Raw genomic sequence first — 23,496 nt, 5'->3', positions numbered from 1 at the left:
GGCTTTTCTTTAGCTAGTAAACAAAGTCGTAGAGAGCCCTGCAAAGAGAATTAACTCCATTGCATTAACTGAACAAAACAAAGTCCACATACTGATTGAACAGAACTGTAGATTGTTTGTGGGGTATTTTCCTCATCTCCCTTTTTGTTTGGTGTTCACGTTGGCCAGTTACCAGATAAACTTGATGTTTTCTTAAAGTCTTCTAACGTGTTTCTTCTACTTAACATTTCTGTTTTTATTGCTCTGGATTGAAACATGTAACGTTAGGCCTATGTTTTTGTCTTGGACAGAGCAAAATTAAGAAGCGTGCGTGGGTTCTTCATGAATGCTTGGAAAGAGTTCCAGAGAATGTGGATGCTGCGAAGAAGTTACTACAGTATGGCTTGAAAGGCACAGACTTGGAGGCTCTTGTGGCCATAGGAAAAGGAGAAGATGGTGGAAGGTTTGGGAAGAGTTGTTTTTTTTTTTCCTCCTAAATGAACTAATAGTGAAAATATTAAGATGCTTTCACAGGGCATTGAAAAATACAGTGCTCTGAATCAAACTATTCTATAGATGTCTACAAGGTGTTTATTCCCATTTTACCTTTGATAAAGTACTTTTATAATGAGTTTTCCCTTATGTCTGGATGCCCGTTGTCTTTTCCATTACAAAGAACTTCTGATGTCTTGATTTTTCTGAGAGACTGTTTCTGCTGTCTCTTCTGGTAGCTGCAGCTACTCCCAGTGAAGATGTTTTATTGTATGTCTTGATTGTTGTGATAACATTCTGTTGTTTAAGTGGGGAGGGGAGCAAAGCAAAATGCAGTGGGAGGATTGGGTCAGTAGGTAAATGTATGCAGAGACAATTCTCTTTGGCATTCAGTTCCTGGTGCAGGAATAGGATGTTCTCTCTTCATCCAGTGATCTATTACAATTGTAAGTTGTAGAAACATTGCCCATTTCAGTGTTACCTGTAGACTTTAGAAGCTTTTACCACCATAGTTGTGGGTATTTTTTTTTTTTAGAGGTGGGGGTTCGAAGAGTTGCTTCTCAATGCCTTTTGTTTGATTGTGCTGGGCGTCTTAAAATAGCAAAATTCAGTGTTATAATTTTCTATGAAAGTTTAGATTTTTAGTCAAGACAAATAGAAAACTGTGTCAACATGCTTTTTCAGCAATATGTTCTTCATATCTTTTCTTGTTTGTATCAGTGTTGATTTGGTTGTTGTTTATGTCCTCCAGATTTATCTTACCAGGTGAGGTGGACACTGAAATTCCCTATGAAGACTTCTTGTCAGCAGATGAAGAAACAGATGCTAGAAAGGAAAAAGAGTCCAGGAAGCATCGAGAACTGCTGTTATCAGTAAACTTTTCAAAGTAAACGCAGTGTTAAGCCACGTTCTATTCAGACTTGTAGACTTACTATAACTATGGAGTTGCAAGAACATAGTTATTCTTATGTACGTTATTCGTGATAGAAAAGTGGTGCAGTGTTTTATTTGGTGTTATATTTTATTGAAGTTCTCAATTTACTTCACTTCTCAATATTCTCCAGTGCATGAAATCATTGGAATATGTAGCTGTTGTCTTCATATGTATACGATATACAGTATCAATTGTAAATGTGAAAATTCTTGCTTTGTTAACAGGCTAACGCTGGAACAAAAAGAACTCTGCCGTAGCAGGCTGAAGCTGTTAATTTATCTTGATCGCCTTGAAACCTACGAGGTAAGGGAACTTGGTAACTGACTTAAGTTCTTTTGAATTGTCATTACACAGATACTCCTGTAACATTTTTGTCGCATCGTTGTATTTTTTTGTATGTTATAGTATTAACATTCATAGTCTTGTTGAAATGTAGGTCTCTCACTTGAGAAATGTAAGCTGTTTTCTGTTCAGGTGTGGTGGTTTTACTTGGGTGGGTGGCTGAGCTCCACCACAACCACTCTCACTCCCACTCCTCAAAGAGGAGCGGGGAGAAAATAGGATGAAAAGGACTCAAGGGTTGAGATAAGGATGGGGAGATAGCACAGTAATTATTGTGACGGGCAAAACAGACTCAACATAGGGAGATAGTAAGATTCATTGTCTATTACTAACAATCCGGAGAAGCGAGAAACAAAGGAAAGAAACCAAAAGCACCTTCCCCCCCATCCGCCCTTTTTCCACCTCCCCCCACCTGAGCAGCACGGGGGAATGGGGTATGGTCAGGCTATAGCACTTGTTCTCCGCTGCTCCTTCTTGGTCACTTTCGTCCCCTGTGCTGTGGGGTCCCTCCCACGGGATGCAGTCCTTGCTGAACTTGAATCCGGCGTGGGCTTCCCACAGGCAGCAGCTCTTCAAGAACTGCTCCAGATATGGGTCCGTACCACGGGGTCCATCCCTCGGGAGCAAACTGCTCCAACCTGGGTCCCCCACGGGCAGCAGCTCCTGCCAGGTCACCTGCTCCTGCAGGGTCTCCTTTCCATGGGCTGCAGCTCCAGCCTGGCATCTGCTCTGGCAGGGGTCTTTCACAGGCCGCAGTCTCCATCAGTGCAGGTCCACCTGCTCTACCATGGTCTCCTCCACGGGCTGCAGAGTGGAACCCTGCTCCACCGTGGTACTCCATGGGCTGCAGGGGGACAGCCTGCTTCACCATGGTCCTCACCACAGGCCGCAGGGGACTTCTGCTCCCTACCTCTCCCCCTCCTTCTTCACTGACCTTGGTGCCTGCAAGGCTGATCCTCACTCCTCTCACTCTCCCAGCTGCTGTGTGGCGCAGTGTTTTTTTTTTTTTTTTTCTTCCTGTCTTAAATATACTCTCACAGAGGTGCAAAACAACATCACTTATTGGCTCAGCTCTAGTCAGCAGTGGGGCCCTTACCAAACGTTCTAGATCTTTCTCGCAGAAGCCACCTCTATGGCCCCCTGCTACCAAAACCTTGCCATGTAAACCCACTACATCAGACTACCTCATTTCTTGTGCTTCAAGGTTGCAAATGGCTAGCTTTTAGCTTTGAGAAGCATAGCTGGGCAGAAGCCTGTTTTGAACATATTGTGGCTGTCTGCCAGCAAAACACAGACTGTTTTCCCCTTTTTCAGGAATAGTCATGTACAGTATAGAGTGCATGTTAGCTGGTATTAAGTGCACTTGGCATTTACACATGAATATGACGTTAAAGTAAAATGTCAGAGGGGAAATCTGATGTGTCTTGAATAATTGAACAGTTTTGAGTGTAGGAAATAACTTAAGCAACAACATGAAATGTGGAATTGATGCAGGATTATTATTGCTTTGAAGCTCCCTCAGTCAGTCTAATTAGGAAGTACTATTCAGATTCTCTAGTAAATCTTATTTTTCTTTCATGAGTTATGGAAGTGAAACTTTTTGGAATTGAAAACTATGTTTTGCTTAGTTTCTCTAAACTGAACTTTTGCAGTTGGTACCATTTAAGTTGTGATTTTTACGAAATCCCTTTGTAACTAATGTTGTCTACACCCTAATTCAAATAATGTAGAGAATTGCCATAGCTTTAGTAAAAAACAAATGTTTTTCATACAGAGATAAATTTTTTTTTTAAAAAAAAGGAAAAACAAAAACTAACCCCTCTCCCATGTTTTCCAGGTATAACTGATGCTTCATCATTGTATGATAAACACATTTTTTATGCTTTTGTAAATCTTGTATAAAAAAAAAGTCTTCTCTAATATTTTTTAAAGGAAATCCTTGGAGGACCTCATGCAGCTAAACAGCACTATGATGGTGAATTCTTCAAGAAGTTCAGAAATCAGAATATTGTGCTTTCAGCACGAACTTATGCTCGGGTATTAATATTTTACCGTAATGTACTTTTTTGACTCTTTGACTTAAGTGCATATTTTTTCTGTTGAACTTGGTTGAATCTCAATGGAAATTTAAGAATTGGAGGGTGTATTTGTTTGCATTTATTTATTTACAATCAGTGACCCTGAGCTAATTCTCCTTATTGCTGAGGAAAATCTTAAATGTTGTGTGATCTAAACTTACATTACTTGCTCAGTTTCAGTCTGTATCAGCCCTAAACTAGTTCCACAACGTATTGTTTTTCTCTTTAGGAAAGCAATGTCAGAGCCCTGGAAATCTTGTTCACTTTCCATGGATCAGCTTTGCTTCCACATAGACAAGCAATTCTCTCCAATTTCCCGGAGACTACTTCACCACATGAATATGCTTTCTTGTTGCCTGAAGCTTGGTAAGAATACATCAGTTTAAAAAAAAAAAAAATTAAAAACTAAAAGTTAGCTCTATACATAAATTGGTTTCCATTTGTGGTGATCTGCTGTTAGTTATTTCCTGGAGTCAAGAGAGCAGTTCTGTCTTTGTTTTCTGTTTTATTTTGTGCCATTTATGGAAGCTTTTTTTATCTCTTCTGGTTATTTACAAGCAAGGAAGCTAGCTTTACTTTTCTCCATTACCCAAAAGAAGAAGCATGTCCTTTCCTGATGTGGAACTACCTGTATTTATACCTGTAAAAATCTAAGTATGTAAGTGGTTTGTAGTAACAGCCAGCATTAAGAGGCTAAAAATACAAGTATTTAGCTCCTTAGAAGGAACGTAAATATTATATTCTTCTGGATTTGTTTCTAAATGCAATTTAACCTTTAAGGAGGCAATAACTTCAAACTCATTAATCTTCTTGTCACTGATTGTTACTCTCTTTACAAAGGTAGAATTAGAAGAAGTCTTACATCCAGACTTTTCATTCACTTGAGCTTATAAATGTTAGTTTACTGTCAATTTTATGTTAATTATTCATACAAATTTTCCTAAGTGTCTTTTTGAACATCGTAATAATGTTTTGTGTATTAATTAGAAGAAATTTTTGCTTCTAGGGTGATTCTTTCAAACACTTCAGTACAAAATTAGTTTTGAAATATATTGCTCAGTTCTTATAAGGAATTGGGGAAATTTCATTATTTAATATTTTGCATTGGGACTTTTGAAGCCTTTTTTTTTTTTGAAAGATACTTTTTTTGGAGTAGCTAATAGATACTTATTTTTTATTTGTAGTCTTCCAACATTATAGCTAGAATTTTCACTTTGAAGTTTTAACTGTACAATTTTGAGTAATTCTCCATGCCGAAGAGTTTTTATTCATATATTTATTCCCCTGATATTTTTCCTGGTTTATAGTGCTTATCACTTTTACCTTTTCTGAGTAGAAATTAGCCTTTATTTCTTGATATCAAGTACTTTTTTAGTGCCCTTTTTATCATTTTGATAATATTGGGAATGCATTATTTATGTTGTGAAAACACTTGTTTTACCTTTTTCTGTAAGGTGACAAAATCACAGGAAGAAACTACTGCAATGTTTATAAAATTGGGATGATAGATTCTAAATTTTCTCTTTTGTTTTAATAAGATTTGTAGTCTGAGAGGGAGGGAGGAAGGAAGGCTTTTCTGAAATGTTACGATTTTTTTTGTTGCAAACAGGCTTTCCTTTTCTCTGAAAGATTTTTCTTTATTTTTATTTTGTTGCTGCAGTTGCTTGGTTGGTTTGCTTAAGAAACTGACTTATGTGCTAGCAGGTAATATTCTAAGGTTTAAATATTAAAATATTTCACCATTGTTCTAGTAGTGAAGATGTGAAGTTATGAGTTAAAAACTTAGTTTTGTCTACTGCTGAAGAATGGAAGTATGTAGTTTGAATCTTTATACCCCTGGCAGATTGGAGAGAACCTGGCAGTGCTAGGATCAGCAGATATGTTCAGGTTTGTGCTTTTCTGCAAGTTCAGAGTAGATAACACTGTATAAGTGCAAAACACAAATGAGAACAAATAGCACGTACACAGGAAATACTCATTAGATTTTTATACATCTGATTTAACCTTGTTTCTAAAATTGTTAAGCATGTTGCAAAGCTGATTACTAACAGTATTGCTAGACACACTCAAAAAAGCTCTATCATATTAATGTAATAATATGAAATATTTACTAATGAAAGTATCTATGATTGAGAATAATCTACGAATGAAATAAACCTGAGTTTACTTAAGTCTAGACTTGATTTCATATTAATTTTAGTTTTTTCTTAAATGGAATAATTTTTATTTTTCTTCCAGTCAGCTTCTGAGAATTCACATGAATCAAAATGCATCCGTGTGAATCAAATATAGCTTTAGTACTTCATGATTGTAAATGAGTTTATTAGGTCTTTCATTTCTAGCATAATTTTTTTGAAGTGGGAACTAGTATGAACAGAATTGCTGGCAGTCCGTAGATATGCAGTTTTTGCTGTGAATTCCGCTTTAGAAGAACGTGCTGTGTAGCTTTACTTCTCTGTAGAACAGAGCATGCAGATAAAAATTTGTCTTAAATGAACTGATTGAACAAGGTTGTGATTCAAGTTATGAAATTATTTCATTCCCACATAATATTAAAAACTTTTGAGTGCTGACTGTAATAAGCATGTGAACAAAAGGAAAATATTGCAAAAGGGAAGCAGGGGGAATAAAGTACTGCTGGGAGTTTTTCCTATTTCCTGTGTTTATGGAGCACAATAAAAGATAAGAGAATTGGTTATGAGTTAGGCTTCTGAGGTGGCTTATTCTTTCGGAAATTCACTTTGCTCTGTGTTCCTACAGTTAGTTCGTTCATCTCTAGGAGAATCTGGATGAGGAAAAAATTGAGAATGCTAGTAGGTGCTGCCTTATTTGAGCATGAGGCGAGTGAGATGGGGCAAGTAGGCACCTCTAGCTTTTGACAACAGAAAGGCATTGGTATATAATTGTTTGCTGTACACCGCCACCGATGTGAATGCACATAAAAGTGCTGCATCTGAAGAATGCATTTTTATTTCTCATATTTAGATATGAGAAATATTTTTGTAAAGATTGCATTATGACTGTCATTTCATTTTTTTTTGGTGCTTCAAGTTAAGCTGTAGGTAGTAAACTCAGTACTCAGGGAAATAAATGCCTGTTTTGCTAGCGCATCCTATAGAGCGTAAAGCAGGTTTCAGTCTTGTTACAGGCACATTATCTACGGTAGGATGGCGTTAGAGTCTACTGTCTCAAAAAACTTTAAGGCTTAATCAGTTAACAAGAAGTTGGCATAACAAATACAAAAAGATGTAGATTTTTTTTTTCCGTCTTCTGGGTCAGGTTGTTAGGAAATGTGTATTTTTTTTTCCTTGTCTGCTTGTAAAACATCTCAGGTGATAGATGTCTTTTTTTTTTTCACAATTTTTACTGCATGTTTTGTAGCTTAGCACCTTTTGGTGATCACTCTCAGAACTGTTCAGGTTTCTAGTGACTGATTTATGCATTCATGAGAATGTTTAAAAGGACTGGGAGTTACATAACCGCAACAGCTCCCTGAAGCTGAGAAGGAATCAGAAATACTAAGATACACCCATGGCTCTACATGCCTGTCAACTTCAAACCAACACTGTGATGGACTGAAGTTACCTAGTAATGTGTTTTGCAGGATTGTGATTATAATGTTTTTCTACTTCTTTCACTTTTCATATTATTTCTCAGCTTCTTGTATAATGATGACTCCTGAATCTGTAACAGGTCTGCGTCATTGGGATTCATGTTTCTTCTCAAAGATCCATCAGGTGCAGAGTCTTAATCTGTCAAGAGAACCAGTGTGAGGGTTATACAAGTTCATGTATTCAGAGCAGTTGATAACTCTTTCTAATCTCTATTTTAATAACTGTAGCTAGCATTCTCAGTTTATGGTTAAGGCTATTGCCCTGAGGTTTTTCAAGGTGATCTCATAGGAATATAATGCTGTACTGCTGTTGTAAATACATAACCTGAGTCTTCTCATTCTCTTTTAATTTTCTTATCCTTATTACATTTAACTGTTATGCTGCAACAATACAGTTCACACTTGAAACTCACAGAAGTTGGGAAATTCAAATGTATGGCTCCCTCAATAGCCATAGTTCTTGTATATTGCACATTTCACCAGTAGTAAAAACCTTCACTTTAAGATAGGAGAGGCATATAGAAGTCACTTTTTTTTTTTTTTTTAACTCTGAACTTCTACAAATACTGTTTTTCAGTCATGGCTTACAGTGAATTTTTAATGGAGAGTTGTGAATGAACTCCATTTGGCTGATGCTCTGGGGTAGGAATGGAAATATCTTTTAAAAACTTAAAGTGAAACTTTTAAACACTGAAAAATTCCATGCTCGTCTGTGAGCAGAAAAATACTATGTAATTAAACTGTGAGGTTTGTAAGCAGTTAACTTTGCCTTTGCAGAATGGTATATTCTCCTGAATGAGGTCTTTAGTTATTGCCTGTGGCACTGCAGTCTCAACAAAGTGATTCTATCTTCATGTCTTCTTTTCTCAGTATGTAATCAGTGTGACTGAACATCTACAGAACTGTTAAATATAGACTACTAGTTGTCTCATACTAGTTTTTCTCTTCTGCTGAACCGCTTTTGTTCTTAAAGTAGTTCAGAAGTGTTCATCTTTAAATAATTCATCCCATGGTCAGTTTTCTTCTTTTTGTTTGTATTCATTTGTATAGCGTTACCATGAGATAAAACTTATGCCATTCTTATTTATATGCAATCCTTAACACAAAGGGAAAGAGGGGGAAAAGAAAACACAAAGTGGTTCAGAAGTAAAGGATCAATGTAGTTAATACTAATTTCAAGGATATGCTTAAAAAAAAATCACAAATCTCACCTACTGCGAGTTAGAAAAATCAGGTTTTGAGGGGAAGATTAAATTTACGTGACAGTATTCAGCCTCCTCTTTGGACTGACTTTTGGTAGGAGTGCAGAAAGTTCTTGTGGTCTGTGTAAAAATTAAAGCAGTGGTTTGGAGGAAGATAAGCTCTTCTGAAAACTGGCATATGTGGGGATCTGTGGATCTTCAGGGACAAATCCCTTTGGCTAAAAGGATGCTGCAGAAAGTAAGCTGGTGAAATTATTGTAGGTATTAGTCTTGTGGATTTTTTTAAAGATGAGAATGAGAACTTGAAGCAATGGAGAGGCTATGGAGAACATGAGCTGTTGACAAGGGAGATGGGAAATTTCACAAGAACTGCTATGCTTAGGCAGAGCTGCCATTCAGAGGGACCTAGGCAAACTGGAGGAATGGATCAGCAAGAGCTCTGGGGAATTCAGCAAAGGCAAAAGGAAAGCCTTGCTTTCGCAAGTGAAGACACCATTGCAGCAATAAAGGATGGAGACTGACTAGCTGGGCAGCAGCTCTGTTGAAAAGAGACACACAAGCAGGTTATCGGCCAGCAGCATGTCCTGGCAGCAGAGAACGCCAAAAGTGTCCTGGCCTGCATGAACAGAAGCACAGCCAGGTGGAGATGGAGCAGTCAGACTACAGCACTCATTCAGCTGCATCTAGGATACTGAGGACCCAGTGCAGGAAAAGATATCAGTGAATTGGAGCAAGTTCAGAAGAGGGACATTAAGATCCCCAAACATCTTGAGGGCTGGGGGGCTGGGTTTGTTCAGCTGGGAGCGGGTCACAGGGTTGCCCAGCAGCAATTTTCTAATGCCTTACTGTATAGGATGTGTACAACTGTGGCTGTTGTTTGTAGACGTAACAGGATTTTCTTTTTATTTCTGGTGTGTTTGTGCCTAACTTGTCCTACCTCCATCTGCCATGATGCATACTGTTTTGCATGTGTACTCCTGAACTGTACCTTGACTTGGCTTCTGTGTTATTCTCTGAAATTGTATTGCTGTTATTGTCTTGTTTGTAGCCTTTTTTACAGAGTGTAGGATCAAATCTCTTCCACAAACATTCATTATGCTTTATAAATGTACAGTACTAAAGAAGTATTTTCACTATGAGGTAGCAGACTGGGAGTTCACCTGTGTCTGTAAAGTAGCATATTTTCATTTTGTGAAAGCTGTTCCCTCACAATTTCAGTTGTATATATCAAAGAAAAACACAACCGCTACCACCATCACCAACAAAAAAAAAACACAACAAGCTTCTAAAATGTTTTTGAATAGTGTTGATTGACATTTCTGATACTTAGATTATTCAGCCCAGGGTGCTTTACGAGGAAAAAGTCTCCTCTCTTTCCAGATTGCATAAGAGGATAACCAAATCATTAACAAGTAATTTCATTTGTTTACGCAAAATCAGATAGTACGTTTTTCTCTGGTGGCAGAGTTGCTTCAAAAGACCTGTCACTGAAATGTGCACGGTAGGAATTCTGAAGTGTAGCTAACCGTGGCAGCCAAAAGCTGCTGGGATACCTTTTCCACCATTTAATGTGGATCAGTTTTCCTTAACTGTTCGATGCTTTTAGCACTTTGTTTCAGGCACTAGCTGTGCTTTGCTGCTACTTAATTTTTCACATCATATGTATACTCCTTGAAAATGCAATGCCTGCCTCTCTGCCTATCGCTTTTGTGTCATGTAATATATTGAGTAATGGGAAACCTAAAAATACACATAGTCGATTCTGTAGTTGCTTACTCATTCATTACTAAACTGTCCCATGTCTGCATGCAGTACGAAAAATACAAATGTGTACATATAGCTGTTTCAGACAATGTGTCTGGGATGTATTTCTTACTGTATTTCATCTGCAGTTCTAGAATGATTATAATATAAAATTTTCAGAGCCATAAGAATTGCAGAGCAACAGAAACTGGGATTTATTTTCCCATTGGAAACAGGGAATGTATGGAATTTAACAGGAGCAAATACTGGATTCTGCACCTGGACTTATGGACAGACTGGGGCATGAGAGACTGGAGAGCTGCCCCACAAAAATATTGAGGGCTTTGGTCAATGGCAAGATGAATCAGAGTCAACAGTGAGCCATAGCTGCTAAAAGGGCCAACCGTACCCTGGGGTTCATCAGGCGCAGCACTGCCAGCAAGTTGAGGGAACGGATTGTCCCGCTCCTCTGTGTGGTGGTGTGGCCTCACCTCCAGTACTGTGTGCAGTTTAGGGAATCACAATATAAGAAAGACACAGAACTATTAGAGAGTGTCCAAAGGAGAGCTGTGAAGGTGGCAAAGGGTCTGGAGGGGAAGATGTAAGAGAAGAAACTGAGATCCCTTGGTTTGTTCAGCCCAGAGCAGTGTCATCAGGGGTCAAAGAATATTTGAAGGTTCAGCATTTTATATGGCTTATCACAAAACATATAGGAGATTATTTAAAAATAAAATTTAATAAGATAAGAATTAAGTACATTCTTCAAACAATTTTTGAGTGGATAACAAAACCATTTGAAGGAAATTTTGCTGTTCAGCATTTTTCCTATATACCTTTTCTCTTAACATATTAGTCAGTACTTGTCTCATTTAAATGCACTGTGTGCTATTCCAGTATGTAACATGCAAGCTTTCAAATACAGAATTAGTATTTTCTCATTTTTTTTTTCAGGCAATGAGAGATAAAATTTAAAAAAGGCAAAGATTCATCTGCTCCCCAAATATTTTGAAGAAAAAAATCCACTCTTTTCAAAATGTACATGTCTTTCAGCAAAAAGATACTGTTTCATAAGTGTGTTGGGGTGAACTGATTTTTGTTTTCCAGGCTGGATTCAATTTGCACAGTTATACAAAGGAAAACTAAAATAAATCAAATCCTCAGCGGAAAGAATCTCAGACAGTTCCCCTGAATGAAATACATTGAAAGAAAGAAGAAGGAAAAATAAACAAAAACAAAGCAAAACAATATAATCAAACACAGAGTTACCATTGGCAATAGAAAGAATTGTCCTTGGAGAGAAAAATAATCTGCAGGTTTGAATGAATGCAGTTGGTAAGGTACAGAAGCTACAATAGCATGGGCCTCTTCTATCAAAGCAAAGAATGTGAAGAGTTGGCAACCTGATGCAAACAATAGAGTGGAAAGAGCAATAAAGGAAAAATCAGCTCTTTTTGCAGAAATAGAGTTGAATACATCCCTCATTTGTCAATTTACTGAGCACCAATCATATTTACTCTAATGTTTTAAAAAAAATAGACGGGGGCATGGATGGGAGAAACAGTTGCTGAGAAAAGAAGAAAAAAGGCTCTACAAAAAGGAACTCCTAGGTAATCTTTGTGTAGAGTTAGGTATGTTGCACCTGATAGTTTCTTTTAATTGGAAAAGGATGCCTGCCGTAGTGACTGTAGAGATCTGTTCCAGCATCTGGAATTTTGGGTGCTCACTCTGTTTTTAAGTACAGTCTTTGACCTCTGTGGAATTCCAGTTTCTAGAGCAAAGCTGTAAAATTGCATAGCATAGGCGGAGAGCTTAATGAATGCTCGATGCAGTAGCATAGATTGTGTGTTCCCCATACAGCAAGCTACTTGCGCATGCTGAATTTCCTTCCAGACCAGGCAGAATTATGTATTCTGTGCTGTAGTTCTGTGTGTTCCAGCGGTGCTAAGTTTGCTGCCTCTGTATTGTAAACAAAATAACGGTAGAAAAATGGAAACCCTGCCTCTTAGCATATACTTACTTACATTCCTATCTCTTCCTCTTCTCAGTCTCATTTGCATTCAGTGCTTTTGGGTTTGCAGAATGCTGTGGTTTTTTAATGCCTGAAATCTTTCTAAACTCACTGTTTCTCAGCTGATATCAGTCACAATTCCAGAGTTTTGTTACTCTTTTCTGCATGTGTTGTTGTAGTTACTGATATAGAATTTTGAGGGAAGGGGGTGTCTAAACTAAAACATAACTATCAGTTAAGAAAAAAAGCTTTGTGGTAAATGTTGAGATAAATACAGCTCTTTAATTGCCTTTTTTTTTTTTTTTTTTTTTTTTTTTTTTGTCTTTGTGAAATGCTTAGGTACCTTGATCTTCTATCCTTTGGTAGCATAAATAAGGACTGCTTTATTTCAGTCCTTGTGTTAGAATTGATATGCAAAGGGATTTTCTAAACCCTTTAGAAAAGAGCTCAGAAAAGAGAAAGCAAGGAAGGCAGAATGCAGTCAGATAGGGGAGAGGAGGGAGTTGTGAATTTTTTTTGAATTGCTGAGGAGGTGAGTGAAATAAGCAGCTCCGTGTGTGTGTGCTTTGTGAATTTAGCTTGGGAAGAAACATGTCTGTTAAGACTGACTTCTTAAAATTGCATAATTCTACTAGGATAAGATACTTTACAGTTACACATTTTTTTTGCTGTTGTTTTCTTTAAGCATTTAGAGAACATAGGTGCTGATTGCTATTTGCTTCTTGCTGAGAATGTTAAAAGTCTGAAATTACTTTCTCAGTGTATTTCTATGGTGATCCTGAATACTTCTGAAATGGCAAATCAAGGCAGAGCAGAAAATAGTTTCAAAAGAATTTTTGGTCGCTTTTCCATACACCTGACTCAAAGTATTTAACTTTTTCTGCTGTGAGAAGGGGAAAAGGATGGAATGAAAGTTTCCATTTAAGATTGCACTGTGTGATGACTTTTTCATGTGAATCAAAAAGTCTACTCTTCAGTATTTTGTGGTGAAGTCTCCTAATAAGCTTTTATGAAAAACTTTTGAAGTAAGCTTATAGAACTTCTCGAACTGATGTGTATGGGCAACTGTAGGTTTCAGTCCTGCAAAAACCCTTTGGTGAAACATGAGATTGGTCTTGCTAGATTTGGCCTGAAGGCAAATGGCCAATAGGCACTGCGAAAGGGGAGGAAAAAAAGTGATATGGGTAAGCACATTGCCACGTTTACCTGAAGTTTCTCAAGAAACTTTAACATATGGCTCAAATAGTCCTGAACTAGGTATTTTCTAGACGTGTAATTAACTTTATGACACTTTATTCTAAGACTTGATATTGTGAAACCAAGTACGCATTTTTTTTATCCTCTGTTGGGCAGTAGGTAGTTAAGAGCTTACATGTACATGGTATAAGCTAGTATCTGCTGCATTTCATTTTGAATGAAGCCCTGCTAGTCTCATCAATACTTGTAATGTTGTAAGAAGTAAAAACAGTGAAATGCCATTTTCTATTTAAGTGACATGGAAAAAGTAAGCAGCTTCATTAAAAAAAAAAAAAAAAAAAAAGCACATGAGTTGGTTTCTTTCCTCCAACACTTCTCAATCTGCTCAGGCTTTCACAAAAGGAAAGATCACGCATTTCTTACCTGTGGTCATTTAAATTGTCTGTCTCTGCACTTTACCACTTTCCCTGTATCACATCCTTTTAAGTAGAGAGGCCGAATTGCACATCACTTCCTCACTTAATGGTTTTTGGAGGTAAAAGGAAGGGAAACAGAGGAACTGTCAAAGGGAGAAACCTGGGAATAGTAATGGACTCAGATCTTCCTCAGCAAGTTGCCATTTTTTTTTTTTTTCACATCTCATACGGAGGGATAGCAGCAGTATATTTAGCCCTTTAAAAAAAAGAAAGAAAGAAAGAAAGAAAGAAGATGTGTGTCAGTTTTGAGAAGTCTTTGCATTACAATTCTTGGAGGCAGAACAGCAGTTAGAGTATTAGTACGTGTAGTAAAGTTTGGGGAAAAAAACTGTCTATATCATGAAATCAGAGCTGCTGTCCTAAAATCTCCTCTTACTGTTGTTTTGCAAGGGTAGTTGTAATACTTTGGCTTAGAATTGTCTGTGGCTGAAGGATAGCTGGTATTAGACCTCAGATGACAATTTTGCAGGTAAAGCTGCAAAAAAACTTGTAAATGGCTTCTAAAATGCAACTCTTGTTTGTTTTCTGCTGTCTTCCCCCCTTGCCTTAAGAAGCTGTGTTAATATTAGGACAGAAAACACAACCCAATCTGAAACATCTTCTCAAACCTACTGTGAAGTGGACAGAAAAGTGTTGCTGGAGAACCTATGAAAAGTAGTGGTCTTGGACAGTAAAATTTTGTCCATTTCCTTTTTTGTTTAATAGAACATAGAAAAGGAGAGCGTTATTGATTATAATATAAAGACCTGCCCATCTTGATTTTATATTTTAGAAGGGAATGTTATTGCACTTTGGCTTTTTTTTTTCTTTGATGTTTCAGCTTGTTCTCTACAAACTGAGCCTTCCATAATAAAGTTCTCATGTGTGCCTTATTCATTTAGTTTATGAACCCCGTTTTATATATTAATATTTAATTAATGCAAAATCTGTTATTGAAGACGTTAAGAAAACAAACAAACAAAAAAAAACCACACACCTGAAATGTGTGCATCTTTTCTGATGCAGTGCTTCTTTCTGATTAAAACGTAATTGTGGAGGCCTTTGTTCAACTTCATGTAGCTGAACTAGAGTTGAAATGGAGACGTTACTATGCCTGAGACATAAGAATTAGTTGTTTTCCATTTTTTACTTCCTCTCTTTTCACTTTAGTAGCATACAGGCCAATTTATTGCTTTACTTCTACTGCATATATCATGTGGAAGGTTGGAATCACAATGGATAAAACACAGAATATTATTGTGCATAAAGCAGAGAAAGGAAGGATGGGTGACCTTGGAAAAATGCTTGTGTACACAGGGAAGGGCAGTTAGATGCTTTGTTTAACATCTTTATATGCATTTAGTGACTTGCTAACTGAGATGGAGTTACTGATTTATAGTTTTTTATTTTGATTCTTATGTTGTGAAATTGATTTGTGTATTGGAAGAGTGTTTCTTTTTAAGCTACTATGTTACAATGCTGCTATTCAATAGAGTATCAGATAACTTGTAAATAGGGATTGTCCATGCAGTATTACTAATGCTTTTTTATTATCAGGGTTGGGAGAAAATGAATGAGATTTAAAATATCTCATTACTCCAGTGTGCTGAGACTTGAATGCTTTTACTTTTTATGTGGTTTGTTTCTTATTTCTACAAGTGCCGGAGCCTATAAGGCTCTTCCCTTTCTCCTTAGTTTATGTTCCGCATGTCTCAGTATGGTTTTCTCAGGTTTCATGCTGCTTAAACAAGTAGCCTACAATAGCAAGCCGAAACTAATCGTTCTAGTAATAACTTGTGCTGTTCTTAATCTCTATCTCAAATGGACTTTTTTCTTCAACCTCAGTATGTAGAAAATGTTTCACTTCAAGTGTTAGTAGTCAGAAAACCATGTTAAACTTAATTGTGAAGATCAGTACAGCAGGGCATATCTTGTTTTGGTTCAATACAAGGATGTGTGTTAAAAGTTGAAAAATTGCTTTTTTTAAAAAAAACAAAAACTGTGAAGATTGTAGGTTATCACACATTCAGTCTTCTGTGGTAATGTATGAAGTCAGGATACTAACCATGAAGCCGTAAAGATTCTTTTGTAGTGACTTTCTTCTTTTAAAGACGTAATCAGTAAGAAGATGATACTGAATTTTTTAGTGTACCTTAAATGACACAGGTAGAATATGTGTTTGTACAGATAATATCCTACAGGTAAAATTGTACTTGTATAGTTGCATTAAGAAGTGATAAATTTAAGGAACTGGCACTGTAATCAAATGACATGCTTATCATGAATTCACTGAAATACTTGCATGTACTTTGTATTCCATTAATTGAATGTCATCACTTTTTTCACTTTTTTTTTTTTTTTTTTTTAAATTTGCATTCCATTTTCTGTTACATCAGTTACAAGCAGGGAACATTGAAAATTGTTCCTTGGAATGAACAGAAACATCGTGAAGAAGACTGGTGTGAAAAAGCAGAATGCAGGTAGGTTAAAATGCAGTAAATAGTAAGATTAATTTCTCACTTTTGTGCATGCTAGTTTGTGTTTTGAGCTTTCTTAATGATATTGGATGACCAAGTAGTCTTTACATTACACTGTTACGTTCACTGATTTTTGTGAAGAGTATCTTACTGGAAGTTGTAAACCATAACATTTTCATAGCAGCATTAATGGATCGTGTAACTGCCTTTTTGTGGGAATAACAGATGGAAAGCACGAATTAGGCATACCTGTGTCTTTAGTAGAGAGGAATCTATCTTTTGTGATCCGTCTTACGTTTGGTATTTCCAGTTAGTTACTTTGCTGATAAAAAATAAATACTAGGATTGGCATTTTGAGTCCCCTCAAATTACTGGTGCAATGATGGGTTGATTTGTACTGTTCTTCAGAATGACCTAAGTTTTACGAAAAAGACTAATGTGAAAAAATCTAAGTAAACGTATGCTTATACTTAAACATACTTTTTTTTTTTTTTTTTTTTTTTTAAAGGATGATTGTTGAACCAACTTTACAAGATGAAGGCGAATTTCTCTATGAAACACAACCGGAGTTACTGAAGTACAGGACTACTGAACTTTCAGTAGAGCTTGTGACTGACTGGTATTTGAGCAGAGCACAGGAAATTGAAAAATATTCCATGCAGGTGAGAATAGTGGTGAGAAAATGATGATGGCTGTTGCAGGCTGATTAGTATTCTTCAGTAGAAGCCTATCCTAATGGGTATTAATGGGATGCTTTTTCCCAAGTCCTTCAGAGTACTCATGCTTGCCCTGAAGTTCATGGGATGCTTTTTCCCAAGTCCTTCAGAGTACTCATGCTTGCCCTGAAGTTCAGTCAGGTAAATAATTAATCCATAGGAATGAACAGGAAGCCTTTAGATTTCCTTTCACTTGACTTGCCGTAGCAGACAACACTTTCAGTCAAAGAAACCTGCTTACCATTGTGTCTTGTATTTGTAGTTATGTAAAGGGAGGGAATGTTTTGAATGTGTATCAGGAAACATGGTTTATGGTGTCACATAGTATTAGGTCGTATACCAATATGTGGTATTCAGAAATGTCACTGTCAAATGCTAATTACTGAGAGCAGCCCTGAGAAGGACCTGGGGGTGCTGGTTGACAAGAAGCTCAACGTGAGCCAGCAATGTGCGGTTCCACCCCAGAAAGACAACTGCATCCTGAGCTGCATCAAATGCAGCATGGCCAGCAGGTCGAGGGACGTGATTCTCCCCTTCTACTCTGCTCTCATGAGACTCTAACTAGAGTGTTTGGCTCTGTGGCTTCCAGCACAAGAAGTACATACTAGAATGAGTCCAGAGGAGGGCCACAAGGATAATCAAGGGTCTGGAGCATCTCTCTTATGAAGACAGGTTGAGGGAATCACAGAATCACAGCATAGTCTAGGTTGGAAGAGACCTCCAAGATCACCGAGTCCAACCTCTGACCTAACGCTAACAAATCTTCCACTAAACCATATCCCTAAGCTCTACATCTAAACGTCTTTTAAAGACCTCCAGGGATGGTGACTCAACCACTTCCCTGGGCAGCCTATTCCAGTGACTAACAACCCGTTCAGTAAAGAAGTTCTTCCTAATATCCAACCTAAACCTCCCCTGGTGCAACTTTAGCCCATTCCCCCTCGTCCTGTCACCAGGCATGTGGGAGAATAGACCAACCGCCACCTCGCTACAGCCTCCCTTCAGGTACCTGTAGAGTGCAATAAGGTCGCCCCTGAGCCTCCTCTTCTCCAGGCTAAACAGTCCCAGCTCCCTCAGCCGCTCCTCGTAAGATTTGTTCTCCAGACCCTTCACCAGCTTCGTAGCCCTTCTCTGGACTCGCTTGAGCACCTCCATGTCCTTCTTGTAGCGAGGGGCCCAAAACTGAACACAGTACTCGAGGTGCGGCCTCACCAGAGCTGAGTACAGGGGGAATTGGGGTTGTTCAGCCTGGAGAAGAGAAGGCTCCGAAGAGACCTTACAGCAACCTTCCAGTACCTAAAGGGGGCTACAGGAAACCTGGGGAGGGGCTCTTTTTGGGGGTATAGTAATATGACAACGGATAATCATTTTAAGCTGAAAAAAGTGTTGATTTAGGTTATATGTTAAGAAGAAATTCTTCAGTGTGAGGGTGTTGAGGCAGTGGAACAGGTTGGCCAGAGAAGCTGTGGATACCCCATCCCTGGCCAGGTTGGATGGGGCTTTGAGCAACCTGGTCTAGTGGGAAGTGTCCCTGCCTATGCTAGGGTGGTTGTAACTAGGGGATGTTTAAGGTCCCTTCCAACCCAAACCATTCTATGATTCTATGTAGTACTGTCACAGTTGCTTCTTGGCAGGTTTATTGTATGGTTGTGGAACTATCAGGCAGCTTATATCTGCATTGTTATTTTCTTAATGTTTTAAAAATGTGTGAAGTTCTGTGTGGTAAAGATAAGCAGTGCAAGTAGAGCTCATGTGCACTGTTATTTTGTTGCTTCTCAAGCCCGTCTAGCTGTATGAAAAGAAGGTTAGATGGAAGTATCAATATAAGTTAGTTCTGGTCTAGTTCTTCTATTTTTCCAAGTTTGCAGTTGTTCAGGCAACTTTAATCTTAATTCCCTGTGATTAACAGCCTATCAGTAGCTATGGAAATAAAAGCAACTTCCAAGGATCAATTAAATTAATAACATAAATGAGATTGTGCTCTACTGTTCCAGACGTATGTCTGCCTTGCTGAATATGTACAGTCAGTATTACATTCTTAGAAATCAAAGCAGAATCTGTCACATAAAGGTATCTTCAGTCACTGATTATATTCTGTGGAATGAAATGCACCAATTAAAATCAGTAATTCATGGACACCTGGAAAAGTCACATTACACACAGATATACGCATAACTTCAGTCAGTTAACTGATGAATTCAGTTTCAAGCAATCCTTAATAACCCATGGAGAGAGATGAGCTGCCTTATTTCTTTATGACCTACATAAGGAATAAAAAAATATATTTTTCTTGTTTATGTGCATCTATAGAGCACACCTGGGCCAAAAGGCCTGTAATGGCATCACCCACCAAGGGTAAGCATTTTATTTGGTCTTTATAAAGCTGAGAATAGCAATTCATATTGAAATAGGCAACAAAAACTTATAGGAAAACAGAATCCCCTATTGAGCAAGGGGAACAAGGAAAGAAGATAGTTACACAAACAGGACATAGACTGGACTTGTGAAGTTGTTTTTTGGCAAACAGTTGCACAGCAGGGTTTTTTAAAATTATTTTTCAGGTGGATTGTGCTCTGTCCCTTGTTCGTCTTGGCATGGAGAGGAATATCCCTGGTCTGCAGGTGCTCTGTGACAATCTGATCACTCTTGAGACAGTAGTTTATGAGACTGATGGTGATCGAACTTTAACTTTAAAGGAGCTAGTAGAGATGAAGGACATTGAAAAGCTGAGACTGTTGATGAAGAACGTAAGTATTTTGTACAGATCACTAAGTGTACCTTGATTTCCAGTAGTTCAGGTTACACTAGAATCCCATGTGTTTAAAGATATTGCTAGGGGTTGATGTTCTTCTAATGAACCTCTACCTTTAATTCAACAGGAATCTAGCACTTAGTGGGGTTTTTTGTTCGTTTTGTTTTTTTAAAAAAAAGGTTTAGTGGTTTAGTTTTCTTAAAAACGTGTTCTTCTATCCTAGGCACAGGATCAAACATCAATAAATCTAATAAATCCAGTGTTGTTAAAGCTTTGAATTGCTTTTTCATTGGCCTTTTCTATAGGATCTTCAGTGTAGCTGTCAGTGATGCTGCAGATAGACATTGAATGTTTTCAATGGATGTTTTTTGATGCATGTGAATGTTGGCAAAAAATTATTAATATTTGCCTCTGCAGCACGTTTTTCATCTGTGTATTCAGCCTGCACGTGGCATTTCAGAATAGGTGAAATTGCATCTTTTTTGGAAAGTTTGGAGAATACCTACCAATAGAACAGGGGTCTGAAATAGTTAAAGAATATTTAAGAAATAGTTAAAGAATATTTAAGAGGAGCTCATGTAGCTATTCATAAGTACTGAAAGTAATACTAGTCTGATGGGGATGCAAGCCAATCATCCTGAAACTGTAGGAAAAGGAGGAGAGCTTGGCATTTGTCAGATAATGGGCTTTACTTGTGCACAGCTTGGTCTTCTCACACCACTGGTATCAGTAAGATGATGAATTGTTTCAGTACTTCATGACGCAGTGCTCTGTGCAGCAGTGGCGAAGGTCAGGCTTCAGCCATATTTTGTGATAGGTGGAGATACTGTTTCAGTTTTCTTGACCAAAATGTTCTGTGTTTTTTTTTTTTTTTGTTGTTGTTGTTGTTCATTTGTTTTGGGAAACAAAACTGACTTTGTTCTTTTTTCCAATCTCTGTAACTTACTGTGCTTTATAGTCCTCTGATGAAAAATATGTGAAGAATGTTTATCAGTGGATGATCCCTTTTCTCCACCGCTGTGAAAATCAGTCCCCTGGTCTGGCAAATTCACTCTTTAAAGAATATTTAGTAACATTAGCAAAGGAAGACCTGACTCTGCCTCTGAAGATTTTTCAGAGTTCAAAACCTGCTGTAAGTATAGAATCTTGATGACTTTACTGGTTTCTTGGGAAATTCTTGTACTGAAGAAGTGAACTCAAAAATAGGATTAGTATATTTTCTAGATCAGATAGATCATCTCTACACTCTTCGCTTTCTTTTTGGACGTAACATTTGTTGTGTTTTAGAAAGCATTAATCAAAAGTGTCCTTTATGAGACTGTCAAGCTAATGTAATTACTATTTTGACCTACTAGAGCTAAAAAATATTGCAAAGGCTCTTGAAGTAATTTCCTGGTGATGTGTTTAAAATAAATTTTTGGCATAAGCATTTCTTAAAAATTGGGTATGAGAGAGTTTTATGTTCTCACTAAGACTTTTTTCCTAAGGAATTTTACTAGCAGTAGATTTCAGATGATTTCCCCCTGCAACTCTTCTTCTCTTTCCCCAACAAATGCAAAGAATACAGTGGGAGCCATAGAGAACAGTTCAGTGAGCAAGGGTGGAAGTTAAGTTGTGTGATCATTTCATGCTGCTTGTACAATTTAAATAATTATTTTAGTGCATGTACCATATGTTTTTGCATACCTTTGAACATTCTAAGTGTATGGACAGAAATCAACCAGTGAAGGAAAAACACATCTTTTTATATATATTGCTGTGTTGTACATGTTAAACAGATTTGACAAATGTTTGCAGCACTTCCTTCCTTCTGACCTGTACCCTCTCTACCTCTTAAATTCAAGTAACATATAATGACATAACTGAAATAATTCTGGTCCTTCATTATCTGCACTGTAGGAGACTAGCTGGGTTGTTTTAGATCTTGTAACTTCAAAAGAAGCTTCAGTCCAGGACTTACTGATTACAACCACGAGATGATTTATTTACTTAGATACTTTCTATATTCAGAAGAAACTCAACTGCTTAATTAGAAACAAAAAAAATACATACAATGGAATGCTTTCTTTTCCTGTTAGTGTCAGCAAAAAATTATACCTGAGCAAGACCAGCTTATGATTACAGCATTGGAATGTATTTATAGTTGCGAACGAGATGACCAGCTTGCTCTCTGTTATGATATTCTGGAATGCCTTCCACAAAGAGGATATGGGTAAGTATTTTCAGCTAGTTATTTGTAAATATTTTAGATGTTAAATATTGTTGTAAAGTAATACTTTAATAATAGTTGCTACATCCTTAGAGGGTATGTAATTTTACTGGAGTATTCTGTTCCTATCTGAATTATATTGGTTATATGTATATACATATGCGTGTGTGCTCTGTATGTCTGCTACTAAATAATGTAACAATACATTATTTAAAGCAGTGCAGACCAAAGCTCCTTCTGTATTAGTTCTTTAGTCTTTTATATTTTGGTGAATTGAGACCAAAGGATAATGTTATCTTACTAGTCTTGCTGGTCTTGTTACAGTTAGTGGTGTCTTGCGCTTATCAGCATGCGAGAAAGGTTGTCATATGGCAGACCTGTATGAAAGACAGGTAATTGTTGAGGAAATGACTGTATGAGGAGATACAAGGTATTCTCCCAGTTTCTTTGACATGTAGGAAGTGGAGATCATGTAAAAAGTCAAAGGACGTTATTTTTGGAGACTGAGGGACCCTTTCAATTTTAGTTATCCTTCCAGTAAGAAGCCAGCAGTTTTAATCTTTTCAAGCAAAGACGTGTATTTGATTCTCATCAAGGAACTTTTCAAACTTTGTACTGCTTATCTTGATATATTCTTTCTACATAGATATGAAGATATTAAAATCTTTTTTTTTTTTTTTTTTTTTTCCTTGTATATCATTTCAGGCCTGAAACAGATATAACTAACACTCTTCATGATGCGGTAGATGAATTGGAACAAATTCTGAGGTATTTGATTTTGCTAACATAATGTATTCTTAAATATGTCACTGGGTATAGCTAAAAACCTTACTATGATTAAAAAAAAAAAAAAAGGCAGCAAGAATATTTAGTTTGTTTTCAGAGATGCCAACATGGTCATCTGTAAGATGTTTATATTCAGAACTTTAAACTTTTGAGTGGTTTTTGCTTTTTGAATAATATAAAAATACACAAAGTTTGCTTGGAATAAGTCTTTTTCTGGAGGGGTAAGAAGGTTATTTCTAAAATATCTGGGATTTTTTTTTTTTATTGTGACATACTGTAATACTTTGGTGAAAAACTGAAAACTGTGAAGATATTTTATCACATTACTGTGTTGTGCATTAGCCCTGCAGTTTTTTTTCAAGTAAATAACGTTACTGTGGCTAATCCATATTGTTGCAGACTTTACACTGTTTGCATTTGCAATGTGTTATTTGATAACAGCTGTAAGACTGCAGCAGCAGAGGTAGTTGTACAACTGTGCAGAAATGAAAAATATTTACCATTTATTTGCAG

General features: G+C 37.2%; 1 protein-coding gene across 2 annotated transcripts in view; it reads left to right on the top strand.

Annotated features, from left to right (window-relative positions):
- NBAS (NBAS subunit of NRZ tethering complex) overlaps positions 1-23,496 on the top strand; it is a 178,875-nt gene that overhangs the window by 31,531 nt on the left and 123,848 nt on the right. For both annotated transcript variants that reach the window (XM_035320545.1, XM_035320544.1), the window contains exons 17-27: positions 291-442; positions 1,223-1,357; positions 1,630-1,708; positions 3,680-3,784; positions 4,055-4,191; positions 16,440-16,523; positions 17,029-17,182; positions 19,798-19,983; positions 20,947-21,120; positions 22,067-22,200; positions 22,903-22,965. In XM_035320545.1, the coding sequence (XP_035176436.1) occupies positions 291-442; positions 1,223-1,357; positions 1,630-1,708; positions 3,680-3,784; positions 4,055-4,191; positions 16,440-16,523; positions 17,029-17,182; positions 19,798-19,983; positions 20,947-21,120; positions 22,067-22,200; positions 22,903-22,965 (1,403 nt within the window). The remainder of the gene's footprint in view (positions 1-290; positions 443-1,222; positions 1,358-1,629; positions 1,709-3,679; positions 3,785-4,054; positions 4,192-16,439; positions 16,524-17,028; positions 17,183-19,797; positions 19,984-20,946; positions 21,121-22,066; positions 22,201-22,902; positions 22,966-23,496) is intronic.

The sequence above is a fragment of the Oxyura jamaicensis genome, chromosome 3, assembly GCF_011077185.1.
Source record: "Oxyura jamaicensis isolate SHBP4307 breed ruddy duck chromosome 3, BPBGC_Ojam_1.0, whole genome shotgun sequence".
Lineage (NCBI taxonomy): Eukaryota > Metazoa > Chordata > Aves > Anseriformes > Anatidae > Oxyura > Oxyura jamaicensis.
The sequence above is the reverse complement of the archived record's forward strand: the minus strand, read 5'-3'. Positions and strand labels throughout refer to the sequence as shown.